This window comes from Phaeodactylum tricornutum, chromosome 8, assembly GCF_000150955.2.
Source record: "Phaeodactylum tricornutum CCAP 1055/1 chromosome 8, whole genome shotgun sequence".
NCBI lineage: Eukaryota > Bacillariophyta > Bacillariophyceae > Surirellales > Neidiaceae > Phaeodactylum > Phaeodactylum tricornutum.
In genome coordinates this window covers 13388-37509 of record NC_011676.1, presented here as the reverse complement: position 1 = coordinate 37509, position 24122 = coordinate 13388, and the positions used below count along the sequence as shown (strand labels likewise).

Here is a 24122-nt window from a genome sequence, read left to right as displayed (position 1 = left end):
TTTGTTTGCAATTGAACATGCAACGTTCGTTGACTGCTTTTAGCCTCTACTTGGCGACATATTGGAGTCTTTGTTGCGCATTGAATCAGCTCAATTCTGTCGCTGTATTGACGAACAAATCCACGGGCAAGGACTCCGGACGACCCATTCGCTCCCTTCGGGACCGAAGTCCCCGTCGGCCTTCTGTCGCGGTGCCAAGTTGTCATCGAGACGCTTCTAAACGCAGTTCTAGAGGTGTTGCGACTCGAAAATCGTGGAATCCCTCCGCATTAGTGCGACTCCAGAATCCCAATGAAAATGCAATAGCTTTTAATCTTGCATCGTCGGGGCTACGCCTTGTCCAAGATCGTGGTACGAAAGTGTATGCCAATACTGCAGATCCCTCCATTGCGTATAACTTGCACGCTCCGACACCAGAGACTCGCTTTCGATTTGTTTCGCTCAACGAATTGTTTCCGCACAGCAGTGCCATGCTGGGGTTTTCAGAGACATTCAGTACAGACAAACACTTTCGCGAGCAACTGCGCAATTCATTACGGCGCGACTTGTTTGATGCTAATCCAACCCACCATCGTCTTTCAGAAAAAGCAAGGGCGATTTTGTTGCAGCCGGATTCCTCCTTACAAAGTTCCTGGTCGATATCGTCATCAGAATCAATTCCAACTCCTACACCACGGACAACAGCATTGCTGCAAAAGACCTTTGGTAGTACTCCTCATCCCACAGAATACAGCATACCCACTGGAGTGGATTTATTGAACGCAATCGGTTCGTTGTGTGGTAGAGGCGCATCAACCCACTGGATGGATATTGTAGGAATAAACGATCGTGCTATTTCTCATTCCTGGCACCAGGATACGGGTCGAAGAGGCGATGGTGAATCCTGGACCGTGCTATGGGGCTTTCCAAAAGAAGATTGTTATGTTGGAACGGGTGTTTTTACGCACGTGTTGCCTTTAACCCACGAACACCATGCACCGCACGGGCACACCCAGAACGAGCCTGTTCTTTTTCACGGGATCACCGTTCCTGATGAGTCCATCGTCCGGCCTTGTTTCGGGCCTGGCAAGGAGTTGCTGGTGTATCGTGATATCGATGTGTTGCACTCGGCACCAGATGTAACGTACCGAACCAGTGTTATGCGCTTTATGTGACGAAGCTAGGTAGAACGCAGTTACAAAGTCGCATGGTTAGTGTGTTGATACCTCACAGAAGCTCTCAAGTCTTGACGAATGTATAGCTACTTGATGAGTGGTGCTAAACATCAACTCTGTTCGCTCAAACACCGCCCTCTATCGGTCGCTTTATCCACAAGGTGAGCGCTCGTCGCTTTTGCTCCGACAGGACCGGTTCGACGGAGTGCACCAATCGCGAATCAAAAAGCAACAATCGTCCGTTGCTTGGCAGGACATCGACCACGTGCCAACGTGGTTCTTCACTCTCACTGTATACCTCCTGAACATATTGTAGAGCCTGAGAACGTAGATACAGTCGCACAGCACCACCATCACCTTTAGTCCAGCCCTCATTCATGTACAATATAGCGGTGAAGCGACGGAAGTTTTCCCGAACTAAACCACTTCCACCAGAATCTTGGACAATCGGATTGTCACTATGAGCAGTATAGAAACCGCTGTTTTCGTATTCCGCCAATTGGATACGTTCAGGATTGGTCAATGGGGAATCTTCGGTGGCAGGTGGCAATGGTTTGTAAGGCGATTCTTCTATTTCGTAGTTCTCGTTCAAATAAGACGCGAGACTTGTGAGAACGTCAAAATGATCGGTCAACCCACATGCGGCAGCCTCGGTGCGCGTCAAATAGTGTACCGTGTCTGTTCGTATGCTGTCCCCTTGTCCTGTCTTTTCTGTGAGAAAGTCAGTGAGTGCTGCGTGTTGAACTAGATTTGTGCGGGGAAGTTCGGGAGCGTCCACAACGACGTATCCGTGTCGTTGTAACCGTGCCATTATACTATTCTGATGCGAGTCGATGTCATGTTCGGTTGGTGAACTTTTTAGAATAGCGGCAGTGCGGGTAGACCCGGCAAGGGGTGCACTGGCAGCGGGTACGCCGGGATCTAGCTTGGAGGTGGTGGTTGCCATGGAGAATGATGGAGGAGCTACGACGAAAGGATGCAAAACAGAAAGATCCAAAATACCCTGCAGGCTTGCTCTAGATTCGTAGAACTTGGTACATATCCAGGAGATTTCCGTGTTGTCACTGCAATTATCAATGGACAGGGTTACCGTACGAGTCGGTTTTGGTGAACGCGGCTGTTGTGGACTTTCCACGCCAGACGACTGCAAGTTTAACTGCATCTGTACCGTCACTTGCGAACCAAAGAGTGGGATCCTACAGGACCCGACACTGGCACCGTCGTGACTGTGGGACGATTGTATCTTCTTCACCGTGCTCTTTTTGCTAGAATTGTCCACTGTGTCGACGTTGTTTTCATCCAGTGTACTTGCAACCTCAAAGAATTCCGTCGATTCCACAATCTCGTTGAATGCTCGACAAAGGTGCTGGGAAAGATTATCGTGGTTGCTGTCGTTCATTGAATTCTCGTTGCCGTTGTAGACGACAAGGGGTAGTGAGATTTCCCAGTGAAGGTGAAGTCGTTGTGAAGACGAGCGTGTGGTGAGCGGCTTGGAGACGGGTGGTCTCGTGGAGAATGCCGCTACGGACAGCATGGACGATCGTCCTCCCTCTTCACCGAAGAACAGTACCGTCACTACCGCTACGCATTGCAAACACGCCATGATATTGCGTACCGGCATCGGTACTATTGCTCGTTCGTCTCGCCCTATTCGTTCTCCATTCCGTGGTGGTGATGGGGATTTTGGGCAGATATCAAAGCAGCGATCGAGCTCCGTGCGTTGCGACTGTCGGACGCCTTTTGTTCTCATTCTCGCACGTATTCACAGTCAACACAGAGAGCACTCGCCCTTGGTCAAGGCCAACCGAGGGAAGGATAGTTCGTCTCAAATACAGGATATATCGAACTGACTTGTACGGGAAATTTCCGACTGTAATAGTCCTCAAATACACTAGGCCGAGTCGAATGAGTCGAATCTTCAAGTAAGTTCGTCACAAATTTGTGACCCCAGTAAAGACCGTTTGGGAGGCATTGGTGGGTTGCGGTCGTTTTAGCCATATGGACACTACGCAAATTATGCTAGTGTGCCAGGCATTCAATGGCGTCTGGAGACTCTTTCATCTGGCATCAGGGTGTTTGGTGGTCTTTTGAACAGTACCAACTCTACACAAACTATACTGGTGTGCCAGACATTCCAAGCTGGATCCCATAGCCTTTTTACAGCTTTACAACAACAAAATAATTTTTTTTATAATATTGGAATACGAAACTTGTAAAAGCTCCTTTTGTCCCAAAAAGCCACTATTGTCCAATTAATTGCCATTGTTGCATTTGTGTTCATCACAACAACCAGTTCTGAAAAGAGAAAGGAAAGTTTGAGTTGACATTGATCACATCAACTCAGGAGCTTCCTCAATTCAGGTAAATACAAGGTAAACAGACAAACCGTCAAAAGTTTCCCATTTACCAACACAAACGGAAAAACTGCTAAGTAACTTCTCTGTTATGGTGTCAACTGGAATGACAGTTTTGAGTACCGGTTTGCGCAATGGCGCGCACTACTTGGGTTGTGACACCCAAGGTGAGCCTGTTGAAACTAATCTTGTGTGTTTGCCCACAAATCCCGACACAGATTGTTTTGGACAGATGCAATCCAAGTTGAGTATTCAGAAAGATGATGTGACTGTTTTGGAACTCAACCGCTGCCATACTAAGGAGCATGGTGACTATAATGAATGTGCCCATGGTGCCATGTATAACACCATGGAGACTAATGAAACGGACCACAATGGTGCCTGGCAAATTGTGGGACTGGATGGAAAGTAAATAGATTTGCTTTACTTTAGAGCTTATAATAAATCTTAACGACAATTCTGTGAAAAACATATTTGTTAGTCTGTATCTCTTTGTTAGGAGCCAGACAAGTCTTGATCACCTTGTGCTGTCTTCAGAAGCCAGGAGATACTTGACCATTGACAGATCAGCAGTCTTGCATTGCTATTCATTCTTCTGCTGCTTGTTTGGGTATTGCCTGGTTCTGTGACAGAACGGCAATAGAACAATCCATTGGGTAAGACCAGTGGCATTGTTGTTGTTTTTGGTCTGCCAACAAGTTGATTGGATTAATCATTATCTTGCTTGTCCTTGGTGCATGAGATACTGTGTTTGTCTTGTTTGTCCTTGGTGCACAAGATTCTGTTGTGTATGAATGGCCCAACAGTTGCGTTCAAGAATTTTCCCTGCTTTGACCATGGACCCTCTTGAGCATGTTCTTGTGAACCTTTTCTGAGTGACAATGCTGGATTTGTCGTTCTATCGGTTCTTTGAAGAGTATGGTACTACTCAGGACGGTGAGTTTACATCAATCACCAAACGTTGCCTTGCAACATTGTCTTATGGAGTCTTGACCCCTGCCGGGGGGGGACGGCCCTGCTACAACTGTTTGTACATTCTTCCGCCTGCCCAGCAGGACCGGATCTTGAAAATTGTACAATGGTTTCTCTCGAAAAGTCTCAATGTGGCCAACAAAACTTGGCTCAAACTTACTCCTGATGTCCTCAAGTATTGGCAACCAGCTTCTGCTATTGTTGCCCCCGCTACTCCTGTTGGATCTGATTCCCGGAAATCCTTTGTTGAAAGTGCTGCCGCAAAATTTTGGAAGACAATCAAAAATCACTCTGTCCAGTACCCAAAGTTCAGTGAGGACCGTTTTTAGGTTACCTGGAATACAAATATTTGTATGAAACTCCGTATCCACGGTGTTCAACTGGTTCTTGACCCGGATTACTTGCCCCAGACCGTCGACGAGACGGATGCGTTTGTTGAAATGCAGAATTTTGTTTTTGGCGTGTTCAACGATATTTTGTTGCCCCCTCGTGTGCGTGGAATTCTCCACAGGCATGTGAATGAATTGGATGCTCAGGCGGTTTACCGCAACCTTGTTGACTTGTACGGTAAAGGTATTAACGCACAGATCACGGCCACGGCCATTGAAACAAAGCTCACTCTGTATTTGTTTACGACTTCAAACCCTCGTCAGTCCCCGAGGACGCTGCCTACGGAGGTAGAAGAAAGTGTACCAGTGCTAGCTTCGTTCACTGGTGTAGGGTCATTTAATGAAGTCCGCTATAACAAAACAGCGAAGGACCCGAACCCATAATTAGATATTTTCTTTTGAGAACCCCAAGAAACCTCTTATTGTTTTCTTTTGAGAACCCCAAGAAACCTCTTTTGATTCGGCTATCCAGCCCACCATGGTACCGGCCACCAGGCAAATGACTAGCGGAGCTGCTTACTCGCATTTTTTGGATAATGTATTTTCACTTCCTCAAGGGCACCTAATCCGACTTAGTTTTGAGCAGCAAGGGTATAATTCTGTTGATGATCTCCTCAGCATTTTTGAGAACGAACTAATGCCCTTGGATATGTGCCTCCAGCGAGTCCTGACACCAATGAAGACCCCCAGTGGACCCCATTGCTCATGGCGCACCGACAGATTCTTCGCCATTTTCTGCATTGGCAGGCATCACTTGAACGGCAAAAGGGAAGTCCTTTGGAAAATTCGGAGCTTGTTGCATTGACTAGTGGAGATTTCATTTTATATCGACGCTCGGCACTCGGACAAGTCTCTAATGTTCCGGCCACCACCAGTCCTTCGCTGAACAACCAGTTAAGTACGTCCGCAAAAGCTCAATCGGCAGTCGACGAATTCAAGCGAGGAGTCAAGCGTGACAAGACCCACTATCCTATCCTTAAGGACGACCGATACTGGGACAATTTCTACCGGTCTTTCGTGGTCACCGCGGTATCCCATAACGTTGAAAAGGTACTTGACCCGTCGTATGCACCAACGGACCCCTCAGAGAAGTCTCTCTTTGAGGAACAGAAGAAATTTGTGTACTCTGCTTTGGAACATACACTTCAGACAGATATGGTGAAAAACCTTGTTCGCGAACATAGTTTTGACTTCAATGCTCAAGAAGTTTTCCGTAGGGTTGTCAAGCACTACACAGAGTCTGCCAGTGCCAAGATTGGGTCCTCCAACACTTTGGCCTACCTCACTACGGCAAAATATGGCACATCCTGGACAGGAACGGTGGAAGGTTTCATCCTTCATTGGAAGAACCATCTCCGCATCTACAATGACATGGTCCCTATGGCAGAGCAGCTACCTAAACAGCTTTGCCTCAGTTTGCTTGAAAACGCTGTACACGACATCCCTGAATTCCGCCAGATCAAGATCACCGCTACTTTAGACTTAGCTAAAGGAGGCACTCCTCTCAACTACAAAGGTTACCTGAGTCTATTGCTTGCCTCTGCTTCTCTATACAATAAAGGGAACAACCTTTCTAATTCTCGTAGTGCCAAGAGCAAGCGTAGCGCTTTTTTGACCGACCTCTCGTATGATCAACCGGACTTCACCGAAGACAATGGAATTGACTATGATATTGATCTCTCTCCTGCAGCGATCTATGAGGCAAATGCTCACAACCGCAAAGCCAGTCCATCTGGTCACCGTAGTTGCAATCCGGCAACCAATCGAAAGCGTCCGTATATCCCTCGCGAGATGTGGAATCAGCTTTCTGATGATGCCAAAGCCATTCTCCAAGGCCTGTCCGCACCCGACAAGGGCCCTAATTGTTCCGGCAATGTCTCGCAACGTGCGTTGGAAGCGAATACCCACACTCAAACGATAATTCTGATGATGCCAAAGCCATTCTCCAAGATCCCGACAAGCCCTCCGATGTGCGTTTTTTAGTCGAAATCAATGATGGCGAGTATGATGAAATTCTTGCCTACAACGAAATTCTAGATAAACTTGAAACTAATCTAGACAAAGAATTGCATGATGCGGATCGACAATTTAAAGACATCGTCGCGCACCAAGGCCCCCTATCGACGCACAATGAGATTACAAAGGTTCTAAATACAACATTCTTGTGAACTGGGAAACTGGGGAGTCTACCTATGAACCCCTAGATGTCATACAGGCCGACGATCCTGTTACGTGTGCTGCCTATGCTAAACACCAAGGTCTACAAGATACTCCAGGATGGAAACAGTTTAAATGGCTTGCAACTAGGGAAAAGAATTTTCAACGGCCAGTTAACCAAGCTCGACTTCATTCTGCTAGGCATTCCCCTGTCTTCAAGTTTGGGTACCAGCTCCCTCGTGACCACAAGCAGGCGGTAGCTGTTGATAAGTTGAATGGAAATAGCAAATGGCAGGAGGCTGAAAAAGTTGAAATGAGTCACATCCATTAGTATAACACCTTTATTGACAGAGGTAAAGCTGTTATACACGGTAAACATGTGTCAAATGCACCAGAAGGGTTCAAGAAGATCCGCATCCATGCAGTATATGCTGTCAAGCACGACGGAAGACGCAAGGCCAGGATGGTAGCTTGTGGACATCTTACCCCTGTACCTCTTGAAAGTGTGTATTCTGGAGTTGTCTTGCTACGAAGCTTGCGCATTGTTGTATTCCTAGCTGAACTCAATAGTCTAAAGTCATGGGGAGCAGACATAGGGAATGCATACCTGGAAGCCAAGACCAAAGAAAAGGTCTTTGTTGTAGCTGGTCCGAAATTTGCTGAGCTAGAAGGGCACATTCTTGTTATCAACAAGGCATTGTATTGTCTCAGGAGCAATGGACTCCGATGGCATGAGAGACTTGCGGGCACCCTTCGGGACCTTGGGTTCACAGCAAGTAAGGCCGTCTCGGATGTCTGGATACGAGCCAATGGTAGAGTCTACTAATACAGTGCGGTCTGGGTTGACAAAATTGCCGTTGCAGCTCACAGTCCTGGAGATATCATTGATCAACTCAAGGAGCAACACAAGTACAAGCTCAAAGGTGTTGGTCCTCTCGAATACCACTTGGGATGTACTTTTGAGCGAGACAAGGACAGCACTCTTTCATACCACCCAAAGAAATATATTGCACGTATGATGGAGCAGTATGAGAGGATGTATGGTGAACAGCCCAAGATGTATGTGTCCCCACTAGAGAAAGGAGACCATCCGGAACTAGATGCTACATCGGAACTCAGTGAAGACGGGATAAAGCAGTACCAGTCACTCATTGGGAGCTTGCAATGGCTCATCACACTAGGTCAATTTGATATAGCCACTGCTGTTATGCATATGTCAAGATTTCGAGTGGCACCCCGCGAAGGACATCTTGATCGACTCAAGCGGATGTACGGCTACGTCAAGAAGATGAAGAATGGTGCTATTCGGGTTTGTACTGATGATCCCGACTACTCAGAACAACCGGACAAGCGTCATAGCTGGGCAACTTCTGTATCTGGGGATGTCAAAGAATTTCTTCCTCATGATGCACCGACGGCACTTGGAAAGCATGTCACTCTAAATAGCTACGCTGATGCAAACCTATACCACAATATGGTAACAGGTCGTTCTGTGACAGGAGTACTCCATCTGATCAACAAGACTCCCTTTGAATGGTTCTCGAAGCGTCAGGCTACCGTGGAAACTGCCACCTATGGGTCTGAGTTTGTTGCAGCTCGGATTGCAGTTGAGCAAATCATGGACATCCGTACCAACCTCCGTGATCTTGGAGTACCATTGACAGGAAAGACAATCTTGTTTGGTGACAACCAGTTGGTGATTACTAGCTCAAAAGAACCTCAGTCGCCCATAAACAAGCGTCATAATCCATTGTCTTTAGGGTGCAATTGCAGCGGGAGTTGTCGATTTCCAGAAAAACTTGGGAGCCGAAATCGTGGCAGATGTGCTCAGTAAACACTGGGGTTTTCAACAGGCATGGCCAGTCCTTAAGCCACTCTTGTTCTGGCAAAGAGATACATCAAATTGTGAAGTGAAGACCTTCAAGACCACCAAGCAGGCTGATGGGGAGTGTTACGGTATGCCTCCTTGCGACATGTCTCATGGACATGATTCACCAAACATGGATATCACAAGTGTGAATCAAAACTATGCACATGGAGTTAAGGAGGCGCGCACAGAAATGTTGTCAGCCTTATTTTGTGGCCACGTGGACTCACAATAAAGGGAGCATTTGTACAATTGCTATGTTTCAGGAGGCGCATGTGTTAAGTCCTTACTTGTCAGTTTACAAGACCAAGGTACAGTGGAATACAATTGGAACATAGGAGATACAATTTCGGGAACAAAAGGGGTATCACGAGCCACATGGTGGGATTGAACAAGATCCTATGCTCACCATAGGTATCGTGCAAGGAACTTTTAGTTCCGAAAGTATATATACATGTGAAAGAAAGGTTGCCTATTGAGATTATGGCAGCTGTGGAAGATCAAAGATTCTATGGTATTTTTGTGGGATTGTTCACTGGACTGAACTACAGATTGACTAGTTTGTAGAATGTAATCACCCACCCATTGTTTTATTAATTCACTGATCCAAATTGCATTCTATGCATAGGTCCTTGTATCCGCTGTCTAACCCGTGGCAAGCGTTGTCAACGAGTTGAGTTTTACAGTCCCTAAGTCTCTTAGGTGTATTGTAGGTCATTTGTCTCAACATTCACCTTCGTTTACCACTCACTGTCCTAAGAGCAATCTGTCCTACGGTTCTGCTTTGGTAGTTCTCTGTGTCAAGAACTATGTGCCTCCTTAAAATGGAATGCCCTCTCTCCCGAAGAGAAGCGGACCATAATGGACCAACAAGGACCTCGCCCCGCTCCAGCTCCTGCTCCTGCCTTATCGGTGAATGCTGCCGCCACTCAGCCTCCTCCTTTGGTATATGGAAACAATTTGCCTGTCGTTGACAACCAAAGCGTTGCTTCAACTCATGTACCAAATGCTGCTGGACCCGGCCAACGGCTTCGCTTGCTCATTTCAAACTCGGCTGCCCGCCATCACTCTGGTCCATCAAATGGAGCAACATCCGACTCTTTTTCGGTCAATGGGACCACCTATTGCCGCGAAATAAACCGTGCTTCTATGCAGTACCGACTCTCAACTCACGATGTTTTGTTGAATACAGACTCTTTGATTGATGGTGGAGCCAACAGCGGCCTTAGCGGCTCCGATGTAACCAACTGTTTCTGGGATTGGAGATTTGGAACTGACCAACCTCCGTTTGTCAACGGTGGCCGGACTCATCCACACAACGGACGGTCCCATTTTTGGAGTGTTCTATCAGTACACTCACCTTGGTACTGGAAATACCATTCATTCGTGTAACCAAATGCGCTCCTGGGGAGTCACGGTCGACGACGTCCCTCGCACTTTTGGTGGCAAGCAACGTATTGCCACGTCGGATGGGGATCACTGGGTCCAAACAAGACCTCATGTTTTTGGCCTGATCCCACTTTCGGAGGATTACGAAACGGCGGAAGACATCTCTTGCAACGGTCGGATTTGAGGTCCCCCTAGGTTAAGACTACAACTTTTCTGTGACACTTGTAATACTGTAAAGTTTGTACAATCAGACTGTTCGTACTAGTAATGTATACTTTAAAAAATCCACTAGTTGGGATGAGCAGGGATGAAAATTACACTCTTTGGGAGAACTTAAACTGGTTCTAACATTAATACATCAAACCAGTCTCGTGGTTGGCGCCGTAAAATCTAAGGAAAAGAGCGTTTGGGGACGAAAATCGGCATTTATGGAGGCAACTATTACTTTGAAACGTGATAGCGAACAGTATCTGTGAATAATCTCAATTAAAGTATTTGCCAACGAAGTTTTTTCCGCATGAATAAAATACTTACAGCCAATTCATTTTTCACAAATAGTGAAATTTTGAGCCCAGTCAGATATGGCCAATAACATAACCTCAGGGAATGCCAGGAGAAGACGTGGCCATTGTGACAGGAGAAGAAGTGGCCATTGCGACAGGAGAAGAAGTGGCCATTGCGACAGGAGAAGAAGTGGCCATTGCGACAGGAGAAGAAGTGGCCATTGCGACAGGAGAGGAAGTGGCCATTGCGACAGGAGAAGAAGTGGCCATTACGACAGGAGAAGAAGTGGCCATTGCGACAGGAGAAGAAGTGGCCATTTTAACAGGAGAGGACGTGGCCATTGCGACAGGAGAAGAAGTGGCCATTGCAACAGGAGAGGACGTGGCCATTGCGACAGGAGAAGACGTGGCCATTGCAACAGGAGAAGTAGTGGCCATTGCAACAGGAGAAGAAGTGGCCATTGCGACAGGAGAAGAAGTGGCCATTGTGACAGGAGAGGACGTGGCCATTGCGACAGGAGAAGAAGTGGCCATTGCAACAGGAGAAGACGTGGCCATTGCGACAGGAGAAGACGTGGCCATTGCAACAGGAGAAGACGTGGCCATTGCGACAGGAGAAGAAGTGGCCATTGCGACAGGAGAAGTAGTGGGCATTGGATTGTAGCAAAAGTCCGCACGACTGGCCACACTCTCACCTCCACTGCAACCGGGTACGGCCTCACCTCCGTCTCTCATGAAGCATTTTAGACTTCCTTCGCAGTCACTGTCCTTATCACAGTCACCTTGGCAGACCTTCAAGGGATAAGCAGACGAGGGTGTACCATTGTCTCCCACAACTACCACACTGGGTCCCCCAGCAGAGGGCATTGCAACAGGAGAAGACGTGGGCATTGGATCGTAGCAAAAGTCCGCACGACTGGCCACGTCCTCACCTCCACTGCAACCGGGTACGGCCTCACCTCCATCTCTCATGAAGCACTTTAAACTTCCTTCGCAGTCGCTGTCCTTGTCACAGTCACCTTGGCAGATCTTCAAGGGAAAAGCAGATGAGGGTGTACCATTGTCTCCAACAACTACCACACTGGGTCCCCCAGCAGTGGGCGTTGCAACAGGAGAAGACGTGGGCATGGCAACAGGAGATGATGTGGGTTTTGCAACAGGAGATGATGTGGGCTTTGTAACAGGAGATGATGTGGGTTTTGCAACAGGAGATGATGTGGCCATTGTAACAGGAGAAGACGTGGGCTTTGCGACAGGAGAAGAAGTGGCCATTGCGACAGGAGAAGAAGTGGCCATTGCAACAGGAGATGATGTGGGCTTTGCAACAGGAGAAGACGTGGGCTTTGCGACAGGAGAAGAAGTGGCCATTGTGACAGGAGAAGACGTGGCCATTGTGACAGGAGAAGACGTGGGCTTTGCGACAGGAGAGGACGTGGCCATTGTGACAGGAGAAGAAGTGGCCATTGTGACAGGAGAAGACGTGGCCATTGTGACAGGAGAAGAAGTGGCCATTGTGACAGGAGAAGAAGTGGCCATTGCGACAGGAGAAGTAGTGGCCATTGCGACAGGAGAAGTAGTGGCCATTGCGACAGGAGAAGTAGTGGGCATTGGATCGTAGCAAAAGTCCGCACGACTGGCCACGTCCTCACCTCCACTGCAACCGGGTACGGCCTCACCTCCATCTCTCATGAAGCATTTTAGACTTCCTTCGCAGTCACTGTCCTTATCACAGTCACCTTGGCAGATCTTCAAGGGAAAAGCAGATGATGGTGTTCCATTGTCTCCCACAACTTCCAATGCAGGTAACTGTAGTCGACGCAAATGAACGCGAAGCTGCTCTGTCGCGGAATCAGTCCCTTGGCGAGTCACATCATCACTCTGATGTGCTGCCGAGTAAGTAGCAGAAGCGATGCTAAAGGCTAGAGAAAGGAGCTTGATCTTCATTTTTCAAACGTCTTCTAAAATGGAGATACACCCTCACTGACATTAAAAATTGTGAGCATATCCCTGAGATTGCGGAGGTATGTTTGAGTTTTCTCTCTACGGTTACCTTGCCTATAGTTGAACCGTAGGTTCCTGGTACATAGTCCCGTAGAATAGTATTTCACAGACTCCGGGCAACTTTCGCTGTCGGCGACACGACCGATGCTCCGCGAAAACAAGAAGCAGTTGGATGACTGTAAACAAAGTTCCAAAGAACGATTTACTGTCCGTTCTACATTAAACAAAGTATATGAAACCAGACACACAAAAGTGAATAACGATTTTTCACAAAATTACACTACTGTATTTCTTAGCTGATTAACACATTTACGTTAAATAAATATACTTTTCTATTATTTCCTTCATTTACTTGTAAATGGTTCTCAAATAACACTATCAGCACTTCGAATCAAGGAGCGTTTATCACATGGATACTGGGAACCTGGCCTCTTATCCCCTGGCTGTGTTAAGGATAGAGACTAGGCCAACCAATATGCTCAGTTCTCCCTTCGATTGTCACGGAGTACTACCAAAGTGCACCGTGGGACAAATTACTGTGGAAAACAGAGTCTGGAAAGACTCTAATGGGCATCATTGCAAACGAAATGCAATACACCTAACAGTAAGCAAATTTAGCGACTGTAAAACTCTACTTGTTAGCGACGCCCCCCTCGGGGTGAACATTGGGTACAAGGACCTATTCGACAAAGGTGGTACGGATCAAAGAAGTTACAAAACAAAGAACGAAGATTATATTATACAAAATAGTGCTTCTTACCAGATCATGTCCATATGTTGAATGCAGTCCCGGCAACTAGACTGCTTGTAAACCTGAGTTTTCCTTTGTTACCGTAGTATCCATATACTACAATTTCCGTTTTTGCATACTGATCGTGGAACCATAAGTATCTCTTGTAACGCACATGATACGAAAAATAGATCGTGTCCATTTACATCTGTTTGCCTTGTGTTTCCATCCAAATGACTCTGTTCGTTGAACCCAGCTGAATCTGTTTTGTCGAATATACATTCTGTGTACCGGTACAGAGCCTTAAAGTAAGTAGGAAATTGTGGACATCTGTAGCCATGCCTCTTCTGAATATACCATAATTATATAAATGAGGAAATTCGATATTTGGGCCTCGTTCAGGCCGCAATTCCGAATTTCCGGCCAAATCTGAGATTTTCGAATGGAAGTCCTTTTTTAACTAGCAAAACCAATCAAATGTAATCCACTATATTTGTCTATGATCATGTTCAGGCCTCATTAACTGTAAATACGGTATCACCGCAAATAACCGCAAATAGCTTGATTGCGGTGGATTTCAAACCTTGTTTGCCGCTATTTGCGGTATTCCTGACTGTACTTAAAAATTTCTTGTCATATCCATATCCGACAATATATAATATTTATATGAAAGCTTTCTTCACTTTGCGTGGATAGTTGTATCTCAATTTTAATGTAGTTTATTCCATGGTGAGAGTGGAGAGGGTCTTTAGATCACTGTATTGTTTACAATGCAAGATGCCTTCCAGGGAAAAGTCAATGAGATCTCGGCTGGGATCTTTCTCCCAGTTGATAACAGAGAAATCAGATTCAACAATTGCAGTATTGGGGAAAGCAGATGCCAACCCACCACAAAATTTCTGCACAAGCGGGAACCGTCCATGTGCTACTGCCCAACTCTCCAATAAACCTCTCTTCTCCATGTAGGAATGCAGTAAAACTTGTTGGAATAATGGCTCTTCTCAATAGGCCTGAAAAAAGGAGCAAAACTCTTGGCTGAGTTGATCAATTTCTTCATCTGAAAGTTTACACTGCAGTCGCATCTGATGCATCTGAATTAGTTGCAGCTAGCTCATATTGAAGCACAGGTGCTAGCTCCGCATCCGATGCTTCATTTCCGCCACAAATAATTAAAATGTTTGTGATGCTATTGACAGCAGCAACAAAGAGCTTTCCAATACTAGCTGACAACCAAGAAAACTTGTCTGTATCCAACTCCAATTCTTGAATGGTCTCAATTACCCACATTCCAAGACCATCCGAGCATTGACAGACTTGCTGTGAGTAATTACAAAGCTCCCAACTGTCTCTGCTGGCTTGATTGCTGTTATTGCATCAATCTGGTCTTGCTTGAGAGGCCCAGCCATCCCAGACATTCGACAAGAGGTGTCCACTAGACCATTGAGCGCAGGTTTTTGCTACAATGCTAATATTTTCACACCCTGGAGGACAACAAATACAGCTTTGGCCTCTTTTGCAAAGGCATCAACTGCATACAGAAAAATCCACCATGACTTTGATGGGCTGCAACTTGGTTTCTTCTTGTTCAAGTACACTAGAAGGCAATGTCTTTTGGTACAAATCCAGGTTCTTGTGCATGCCATTGATAGCCAGAGGTATCTGCAACTTTTGGGCATGTAGAGCGCATTTCGCTAATAAGATTCTGTTGATGGCGGAGGTGACCAATCAATGCGGTCAAAACCAAGTAGAACTAGGGTTCAATTCTTTCAGGTCCTTCAACGGAACCCAAATTGTTGATTCATCTTTTTATGTTACAAGAAGTTTCCAACCTTTTGTTGTCATGCAAGGTTTCCGGTTGCCATTCTTCCCAGCGGTAAAGCCATCATCCTTGCAAACCGCGTTGCCATCAACTATGGTCTGTTATCTCTTCCATCAAGAGAAATTCACGGCCTTCATGGTCGATTTGCGCGTACATGTTCTCGTCAAATATGTTGGCAGCATACATATTGATTGAACTGTCAGGAAGCTCTACCTCATATTCACGCGTGTCTAGGATTGGACTGCTGTGACGGGTCCCCACAGGGTTGCCGTCAGCATCATGTTTCCGGGCCTTAACGACACCACGCAACAATTCACCACCAGTTGGTAGTAAGACTTCAGCGGTCAGATATTTGTCCAAGGTTTCGGGCATATAATTGTTGGCTTCGGCCTTTTCGGCAGCCTCTTCGAGAGGGTGGAAATCCTTGTTGGCATACCCTTTGAACACATCATCGGTTGGACCCGAAACTAGATTTGCGAGTTGACCCTCAATAACCTGATTTTCTTCTACAGTTTTGCTGTTGCCAATTTTCGTTTTGATGGCTAGATCTACTTCAGCAAGGTCAGCCTTAAATTCATCAGTAGCGGCTACCTCAGGGAAGACACAAGCAACAGAGGACCGTGCAATTGGGATGCATGACTCTGGAAGGATCCAAAAAGTCATTGCCTGTCCCACATCTGATGCAACTCCGACCCACCAGCCCAATCGCTTCTTCATTTCAGGGAAAGCAGAAGTTGGATCAATGAACCAGACAGGCTCATACCAGTCAAATTGCGCGTACTCAGAAATATCAGGGGTGTCCCCTTGCAAAAGCTCCGTAGCAACACGACCATTTAATGCAGGAATGCTGTGGGCGGTCAATTGACGGATAGCCGACACCCATTCACAACAAAAAACATCAAAATTGTTGTGGTGCTTGAGAAACCTGCAGTCAGTGGCAAACGGCTTTCTTAATTTTACGAATTTCTCCTTCTGCTCAATTCTGCCACTGGCTGTGTGGCTCCGATACATGGCAATGTATATGGTGACGCTGTTCAATCTCTCTCCAATGTTTGCCAACTCCTTGCTCTTTAGATCCATCATAAACTAGATCACTCATTACTACCCCAACATCATGTATCCACTTCCTTAGTGCCTCAGGAGCTTGCTGCTTAGTTTGCAGTGAGTAAATGCGCAAATAGGCCGTGTTGGTTGTAAACACCTGTGCACACTTGTACTGGCGGATGGATACCACAGACGAAAACACGGTGTCGGTTTAAACCTTGGTCCAAATGGTAGGGAATTGTAAGTGCACTTGGCAAGTACAATAACATTGGGTCAAGGGATGCAACACTGTGCGCACACCTTTCTGCATTGTTGCTTGCAGAGTCCGCTTGGCCAATTCCAGGCCAATATTCCAACGCCGCAACAAAACCTCAGGAGTCAATGCTAACCGTCTTTTGCTTGATCCAATTTGCACAAGACTAGACTAAAGTGATGACCCTAGCATCTCATCCTGAGATGTCCTCTCGGGTCATTTGTCTCACCCTGCTTCCCCAAATCCGGGTCAGCATGGCTCTATCAAATCAGCGTGAGCCGATACAATTGTACCATTCTCGACCGTTTATTTCACAAATAGGTTGTTAACGCAGTTTTCTGTCCGTTTTGTCTATGACGGAATATTCATACAAGCGAGTTCTTGAGAACGCACGGGCGAAGCAAGATGACTCCGCTGAGTCACGAGGGATAATTCTGCTTCCTGCACTGGGACCGAAAGCTGACACGAAGAGCGGTACCCATTACAAGGGCTATGCATTGCACCAACCCCACTATTTTGCATAGCGGCTCATTATTGTCAATTGTTTCTTTAGTCCTCATTGCTCCTTATGCCGCAATGGTGATGGTGGTTCCGGGCGGATATCCAAGGAGCGATCGAGTTCTGTACGTTGCAATTTTGCGGGACGCCTCTTGTTCTCATTCTCGCACATATTCACAGTCAATAGAGAGACTGCTTGCGCTAAGTCAGGACCAGCCGAAGGAGGGAGAAATAGTTTCAAATGTAGTATTCGTCAATTTGACATGTATGGGAAATTTCCGACTGACTCGGACATCCAAGGCCTGCATCGTCCCAACACACCAACTCTAGCTAGTATCAGAGAGGTAGGTCTAGGTTTCATCGGAAGGTTGATCGGGTCAGGAAAGGACATATGGGAGAAACCGGATACAATATTTAGCGTATGAAGAATGTCCATTCTGAAGTCTGAAGTCGTCCAACTAACAGTAAGTACAGGAAACATTCTACAGAAATTACGTTCATATTCCAGATTTACTGTATCTAATAATAACGTGAACGCAAGCTGCGAGCATGTACATCCCAACAGCCGTCGTTGGGTCCTTATCACAATGATGCTAACTGTAACCCAGAATTGGTCAAGAGAAGTGGACGCCGCCGACCCCGTTCTTGGATCCCTTTCACCGTGTGTATTCTGCAATATTCGCAACGTAACACACAAAAGACGATGCGAAGTATAGAGCGACGACAATGTATACTCCACCGGACGGCGGGCTTGGACACGAAAGCCTTGTGTAGCTTTGTCACGACCGCATACTTGCTACTGACAGTGACCGTCGGTTCTCACGCACAGAGCCATCCGAAGCAAACGTGCACAATCGCCTATGATGGTACTTCCGTGTGTAAAAGAAGCAGCAACGACGACGATATCGATCGGCAAGCAACCAATGCTGGAATGATTGTCTCTTCGGATTTGTCGGATTCCACCTGTGACTTGTACTTGGCACCCTCCACCATTCCTGGTGCAGGCGTGGGGATATTTACGGCGGTGGAGAAGCAAATTGGGGATACGGTAGGACGTGGAGATATTTGCATTCCCGTCATTGATATGTACTGGCACGCCGACGGCATCACGCAACCCTTTTCGGACTATTTCTGGTCCGGAGACACCATGGGCATGTCGCACGAAACCGACTCGGACGACGTGGAAGCACTCTGCCCGGGGTTAGACTGTGCCATCAACTGTCATCTTGCACTCGTTAACGTGGAGAAAGCCGTCCCCGTCTACGACGACTTCGGAGCGCTACACCGATCCCGCGATCCTGGAACCGGCGCCTTTTCCCCGTACCACAACGGAACCACCTACGTGTCCCGACACATTCCAGCGGGAGGAGAATTGTTCAAGTTCTATGGGGATCACTGGTTCCAAACAAGACCTCATGTTTTTGGCCTGATCCCACTTTCGGAGGATTACGAAACGGCGGAAGACATGAATGAAAAAATGGTGCTGCTACTGCAACGAGCTTTGGGTACCCGCGATGGCGTCAACGTCAGCAGTGGCAACAATCTGTTGGAGGACTGGTTTGGTTTGCTACAGAAAATTAATGCCGGTGCCTTTGAATCGCGCACCCTCAATGCCTTACCCCAGTCTTGGGCCGACGCCACGTTGGCCGCCAAAGACACAATATCCGCCCTACACCAACCATCCGCGACGCGGGATGTGGCCTGGCTGGAAAAACACGGACGATGCATAGATCATGTAGAACCGCGAACGAGTACCATCGTACCGCAAGCCGGGCGTGGAGCGTTTGCCGTGCGAAGCTTGCTGCGTGACCAAGTCATCACCACCACGCCTCTGCTGCACGTGGCGGATGCTGATTTCTTCAATCTGTACAATGTCACCTCGATGTTTGACGAAAACGACAATGAACACTATCAGAAACATGTTGACACTGTGGTGGGATCCCAGATCCTTTTGAACTATTGCTTTGGACACGAAGAGACGACCGTTATATTGTGTCCTTACGGATCCGGTATCAACTACATTAATCACGACGCAACACTCGCCAATGTAAAAATCAGATGGGCGGTCGATTTTGACGTCGTTCACGACGATGAAGTTGTACAATCATGGACGGTGGAAGATTTGGAAAACGATACTAAGCCACGTCTTGCCTTGGATTACTTCGCAACGAGGGACATCGAGCCCGGTGAGGAACTCTTACTTGACTACGGCGCCGTATGGGAAGAAGCGTGGCGGGAACACGTCGACACATGGCAGCCGTACAATGGGGTCGTGGATGCTATAAGCTACGGTAGTGCCACCACAATGAATGAAGTCGCCCGCGAAACCCCACTGCGGACGCAAGACGAACAAAGGTTCGATCCGTATCCAGGCAATTTGCAAATTCGGTGCCATTACGCTCTCAAGAATACCATAAATCGCGAGGAGGCCTACGTTTTCCATTGGCGGGACAATGATTACGGATACGCATGTCACATTCTTGATCGGTTTATTGAAGACAACAAGGACTGGTACACGGTCGAGCTGGAATTGACGGTCGATCCCGACGCCGAAACCGCTGTAAGAACAGAGCGAACGGATGTACCCCGATCGGCGATGCAATTTTTCCCGGCCCCCGGAACGAGTGATTTACAGTTGCCCAACGCTTTTCGACACTTGATCGGTCTACCGGACGAACTTCTTCCCCCGCAATGGCGCAACTTGTAGCTAGAATAGATTACGTGCGTGTCTCTAAACAAATTGCCCCTCTATACAGGCTCGGTGTGTGTGGCCTGCTATGAGTTGCCGGACGGAATGAACTAATTGGTCGAGTGTAATAGTACGTAAACAGTTCGTATAATTTTGCGGTAGGGGCTAATGTCGTTACATTAGTACGCATGCAGAAGCATATATAGTAGTAGAATTAGGTTGTAGAGCGTCTTTGTACGAGACTTGTTGCGATTCGTTTCCTCAGCAAACGATGGCGTGGCATCGGCAATAGTAGCCATAGTCCTCCTCCTCGTCCTGGCTTTCTGGCTTCTTGTCGTTGACTTTTGGCTGCTCGCCATGATACATTTCGTCGTCACGCAATTCGACAACGTCGTCGACGTCACGCGTATCACAGAACAGCTGGTAGACCCCATGCAGAACCACCAGACTACACAACGCCAAAAGCGATACGAGGAGCACTGTAAATCCCCACAGAGCTTGTCCAAATAAGACGAGACCCAGCACAATGTTGAGCAAGATTTCGGGGACCAACAACAAGACAACGTTGGTAACTCGACATTCCTGCAAGGTCAGACGGTACAACCAGGTTGAAATGGCAAAGAGCGCAATAGTGGCGTTCACGACGGGCCAGTGATCAACCAACGCTACGGTAATCTTGGGCACGCTGGTCGATTCACTGTTAGTTGTGGCGTTGTTGTTCGAAATCGACCAAAAGACGATTCCGAATTGAATGGCAATCAGCGCCGGAAAGATCAGCAACAAGAACGTCGTATCTTGACAAGTCACCACGGAAACATCGCCACTGTTTGTGTGTGACTGCTTGTACTGGTATTTGTGCTGGTGCTGGTGGGGGAGCTTGTCGCGATCTAAACCCATGGAAATGGTACAGGAACACGCTGGATCGTCGGTGTCTTCCTTGTGGTAGGAGTCGTTGCTTTCTACAATCGTTGTGTCTGGGTCGCGGTCGTCTTCCCCATTCCTACCGATGACGGCACTTGCGGGCGGCGCCTTTACGCCGGATCCTTGGGGTAGAAGGGGTTCCGTCAGATCGTTCGCGTTGTGGGGTGTTGCGGTACAAATGGAAGTAAAGGTCATTGCGTGCACTCCTTTTACATAAACCGAATGTGAGAATATTTTTTTCTTGGATTGGGGGGAAGGAGGTGAATGGGGATGGTGTCACACTACTACTCGGTCCAGTAGAGTCAATGTGGTGGTGCGCAAATTTCGGACACACAAGATATGATGGATGGTACGAAATTTTAGTAGCAAGGAGGGAGGAATCGACGATAGGATACGGTGTATAGGGTACTAACTACCGTTGCTGGTGATGCCCCCGTAATCCAAACACACGGCAGCTATTCTTGGCTCTTACCAGTTTCCTATCTTTGGTCACGCTTGGCAATCGCGGATGAAACGTATATAGAGAGAAATGGCGGCTTATTATTGTTTCTTATTCCGACGTTAATTGCATTCATTCTGGAACATACAAAATAGCCCAGCCCAGCGTCTTGAATCACTAGAGAAGAGCGGCCTCATACGACTACTACGAAAATGGAGGTACTCCATTTTTGTTGGATCAAATATGCCTATCGTGTCCATTCTACTTATCCGTACAAAAATTCTACTATTGTAAGTACTATGTGTGCTATTGGTATTGAATTTTACATAATTGCTGTTCACTTTGGATCTTCAACGAAATACGGATACCGCAAGTCTGTATTTACTTATATAAATAGTACAATCGAACGTGCTGTTTGGCGTACCAGTAGCCGTTGAGAGTGGGAGTGTCTGTTTTGGAACGAGATAACTGTAAAGCAAGTGACCGGGATGGTACCTCTTTGACGGTGCACACACGGACACGGACACGGACAAATCTGCACAGCCTTGCTCACAATGCACTAGTACTAGAGTGTTCCTAACAAACTGTAACGCAATTATTAATACCGGTCGTTCGCAAAACAGTCAGAAATATAAGCATTGTACGGGTTGTGGTACTAACTGTCTTAAAGTTCAAGGAGCTGTAGGGAAATGATTTATTCTATGCAGAAAATCGCTCGGCCAACTTGTGTTTTAACCCTCCAGCGGAACGGGTAACCTCATCGCAGCAGGCCTGACAGAAGCCAGCCGAACCGAGATGGACGAGCCAGAGCAACAGGGTAACGATGAGGTGATGGCTTGCAAAGCAACGCAAGATTCCTAGCACGTCGATTCGAGTGGTCAAATCGAATATTCTACGGCAAATTTCGACTTGCCGAGCGTGAGTTATCGGAGAAGAGCTACTTACAGTCAATTCCTGACGTCCTATGGTCAGTTTGGACAACCCCTACGATCACACACTCCAAGGCGACATCGAATGGTTGCTTCCTAATTTCTAATCAAAAACGTTTTCTCTAATCAAAAGCGATCCCGATCTGGATGAGAGGAGGAGCTGTAGCGTTCTAACTGTAAGTAATTGATCTAAACTTTAGAACCCAACCGCAAAGTGCAGGAACGTGGCACATTCACGAAATTTCGAGCTCTTGTAGTAGCAGCCTACTCGTCGTTCTGAGCGTCGTCGCTATCTTCCTCGGATGGCTTGTACGTTGGCCAATCGGTGTAACCTTTGGCGCCAACGTGTTGCCACCAGTGCTGATAAGCAGCTTCAGGTTCTAGAGGCCAGTCATTGGCGAAACGTTCGACCAGATCGGGATTGCTAATGTACAAACGTCCAAAGCAGGCCAGATCAGCGGCACCCGAGCGAATCATCCCTTCGGCAATTTCTTTCGTAAGTCCAACGTTGCAAATAATGGGACCGTCAAAGACTTTACGGATATCGGCAGCCGTAACTGCCGGACATAATCCATGGTATCCAAAGCCGAGACCATCCATAAGATGCAGGTAGGCCACCTTGAGTTTACTCATTTCGGCCGCCACAAAGGTAAACATCTGGGCGTTGTCCTCACTACCCATGTCTCCAAAGACTCCGTTGGGCGAGATTCGAAAGCCAATCCGATTCGAGGGGTAGGCTCCGCTGTCCACGATACCTTGCACAATTTCCTTCAAAAAGCGAAAGCGGTTTTCCATGCTTCCGCCGTATTGGTCCGCGCGTTTGTTGGTCTTGGACTGCAAGAATTGATCAATCAAATATCCGTTGGCGGAGTGGATCTCGATTCCGTCAAAGCCTGCCTGACGAGCGAGTTTGGCACCATGTACGAAATCTGCGACCACACTTTGAATCTCGTCCACCGTCAAGGGAACGGGTGTTTCGGGCGGTACATCTTCAAAGGTTGATGACTTGACCTTGAAAGAGTCGGCCATGGGAATGTCGGACGCCGAAACTACGCGTTGGGATTCGACGTGAAAAGACGAATGGGCTTGTCGACCCATATTCCAAAATTGGACATAAATCTTGGATCCCTTGGCGTGTACCTTATCCACGATCTTTTTCCATGCTTCCATTTGTGCTTCGGTACGAAGCTCTGGACTGTTGAGCCAGCCGTAGCCCTCTTCAGAAACGGCAGTGGCTTCCGTAATGATGAGACCCGCCGACGCACGTTGTTCATAGTAAGTCGCCATGAGGTCGTTCGGTGTCCGGGAGACGGTATCGAGCGGATCTTCGGTAGGTGTGCAGCTATAGAATTGAAACACGAGTACAGTGAGTAATCGTGTTCGACACTGGGCACAAAATAGTTCGTTCTTGCCGCTTACCGAGCGCGGGTCAAAGGGGCCAGAACGACACGGTTCTGCAGCTCCTGTCCACCAACGGTGAACTTGGAAAGTATCTGAAGATTGCTCATGATCTGACCTTTTCGTAGAGTGAATAACGTGTGTGTGCTTTAGGATGGCACACGAGTGCAAAGATTATGAGATCGAGGAGATCGATGTTGTAGGAAGCCGCTACGAGGTTTCCCTGGGATCGGCAGGTTCGTGGCCATCGGCATCGGCAGAAAAGGACAAGACATCGTAGCGGGAACCGATGGGAACAAATTCGAAGCTCGTGGAAACTGGGGATTTTCGTTTGTTCGGAGAAATAGTCGTGTCATTAGACGTATACTATGGAGTACATTTAATGTTTTGCGACGAAGCGTCACCCAAAACCAAGTGACGTTCTTAAATCCACTGAGTCAGTTTAGTGTCGTGGACTTGTTGCAGCCGAGACACCTGAAGAATGAACTTCATTTCTTCTTCCTAGATTCCGGATGCCAGTCGTATTTCGGCCCAGACGAGCACAGTCCAGACGATCCAGGTTGACCCCACGTCTGTCTGTCTTTTTGCTCCAGCGGCAGGCACGTTTAGGAGCCTG

At 47.3% G+C, this 24122-nt stretch overlaps 8 protein-coding genes across 8 annotated transcripts; 3 read left to right on the top strand and 5 right to left on the bottom strand.

Moving 5' to 3' along the window:
- Positions 1-14: 14 nt before the first annotated feature.
- PHATRDRAFT_45724 (predicted protein) lies at positions 15-1154 on the top strand (the record flags this gene model as incomplete). The annotated part of the gene is made up of 1 exon (XM_002180124.1): positions 15-1154. Exon 1 carries the CDS (start codon positions 18-20, stop codon positions 1152-1154), a length of 1137 nt encoding a protein of 378 aa, XP_002180160.1. The 5' UTR covers positions 15-17.
- Positions 1155-1278: 124 nt separating this feature from the next.
- PHATRDRAFT_45723 (predicted protein) lies at positions 1279-2957 on the bottom strand (the record flags this gene model as incomplete). Its single annotated transcript, XM_002179925.1, has 1 exon — positions 1279-2957. Exon 1 carries the CDS (start codon positions 2902-2904, stop codon positions 1279-1281), a length of 1626 nt encoding a protein of 541 aa, XP_002179961.1. The 5' UTR covers positions 2905-2957.
- A 1432-nt stretch (positions 2958-4389) lies between these two features.
- PHATRDRAFT_35490 (predicted protein) lies at positions 4390-6852 on the top strand (the record flags this gene model as incomplete). Its single annotated transcript, XM_002180123.1, has 3 exons — positions 4390-4773; positions 4810-5128; positions 5531-6852. The coding sequence occupies 3 exons, from the start codon at positions 4390-4392 to the stop codon at positions 6850-6852; spliced, it is 2025 nt and encodes a 674-aa protein (XP_002180159.1).
- A 4518-nt stretch (positions 6853-11370) lies between these two features.
- Positions 11371-12540, bottom strand: Fru5_2 (frustulin 5; the record flags this gene model as incomplete). The annotated part of the gene is made up of 2 exons (XM_002179924.1): positions 11371-12030; positions 12352-12540. Coding segments are annotated over 2 exons (849 nt in total), but the record flags the coding sequence as incomplete, so codon positions are not given.
- A 2041-nt stretch (positions 12541-14581) lies between these two features.
- PHATRDRAFT_35488 (predicted protein) lies at positions 14582-16346 on the bottom strand (the record flags this gene model as incomplete). Its single annotated transcript, XM_002179923.1, has 3 exons — positions 14582-14833; positions 15053-15218; positions 15772-16346. 3 exons carry the CDS (start codon positions 16344-16346, stop codon positions 14582-14584), a joined length of 993 nt encoding a protein of 330 aa, XP_002179959.1.
- Positions 16347-17558: 1212 nt separating this feature from the next.
- On the top strand, positions 17559-19979 carry PHATRDRAFT_45722 (predicted protein; the record flags this gene model as incomplete). Its single annotated transcript, XM_002180122.1, has 2 exons — positions 17559-17594; positions 17696-19979. 2 exons carry the CDS (start codon positions 17559-17561, stop codon positions 19835-19837), a joined length of 2178 nt encoding a protein of 725 aa, XP_002180158.1. The 3' UTR covers positions 19838-19979.
- A 48-nt stretch (positions 19980-20027) lies between these two features.
- On the bottom strand, positions 20028-20935 carry PHATRDRAFT_45721 (predicted protein; the record flags this gene model as incomplete). The annotated part of the gene is made up of 1 exon (XM_002179922.1): positions 20028-20935. One exon carries the CDS (start codon positions 20933-20935, stop codon positions 20081-20083), a length of 855 nt encoding a protein of 284 aa, XP_002179958.1. The 3' UTR covers positions 20028-20080.
- A 1374-nt stretch (positions 20936-22309) lies between these two features.
- Positions 22310-23616, bottom strand: PHATRDRAFT_50914 (predicted protein; the record flags this gene model as incomplete). The annotated part of the gene is made up of 2 exons (XM_002179921.1): positions 22310-23450; positions 23528-23616. The coding sequence occupies 2 exons, from the start codon at positions 23614-23616 to the stop codon at positions 22373-22375; spliced, it is 1167 nt and encodes a 388-aa protein (XP_002179957.1). The 3' UTR covers positions 22310-22372.
- Between the last annotated feature and the right edge of the window lie 506 nt (positions 23617-24122).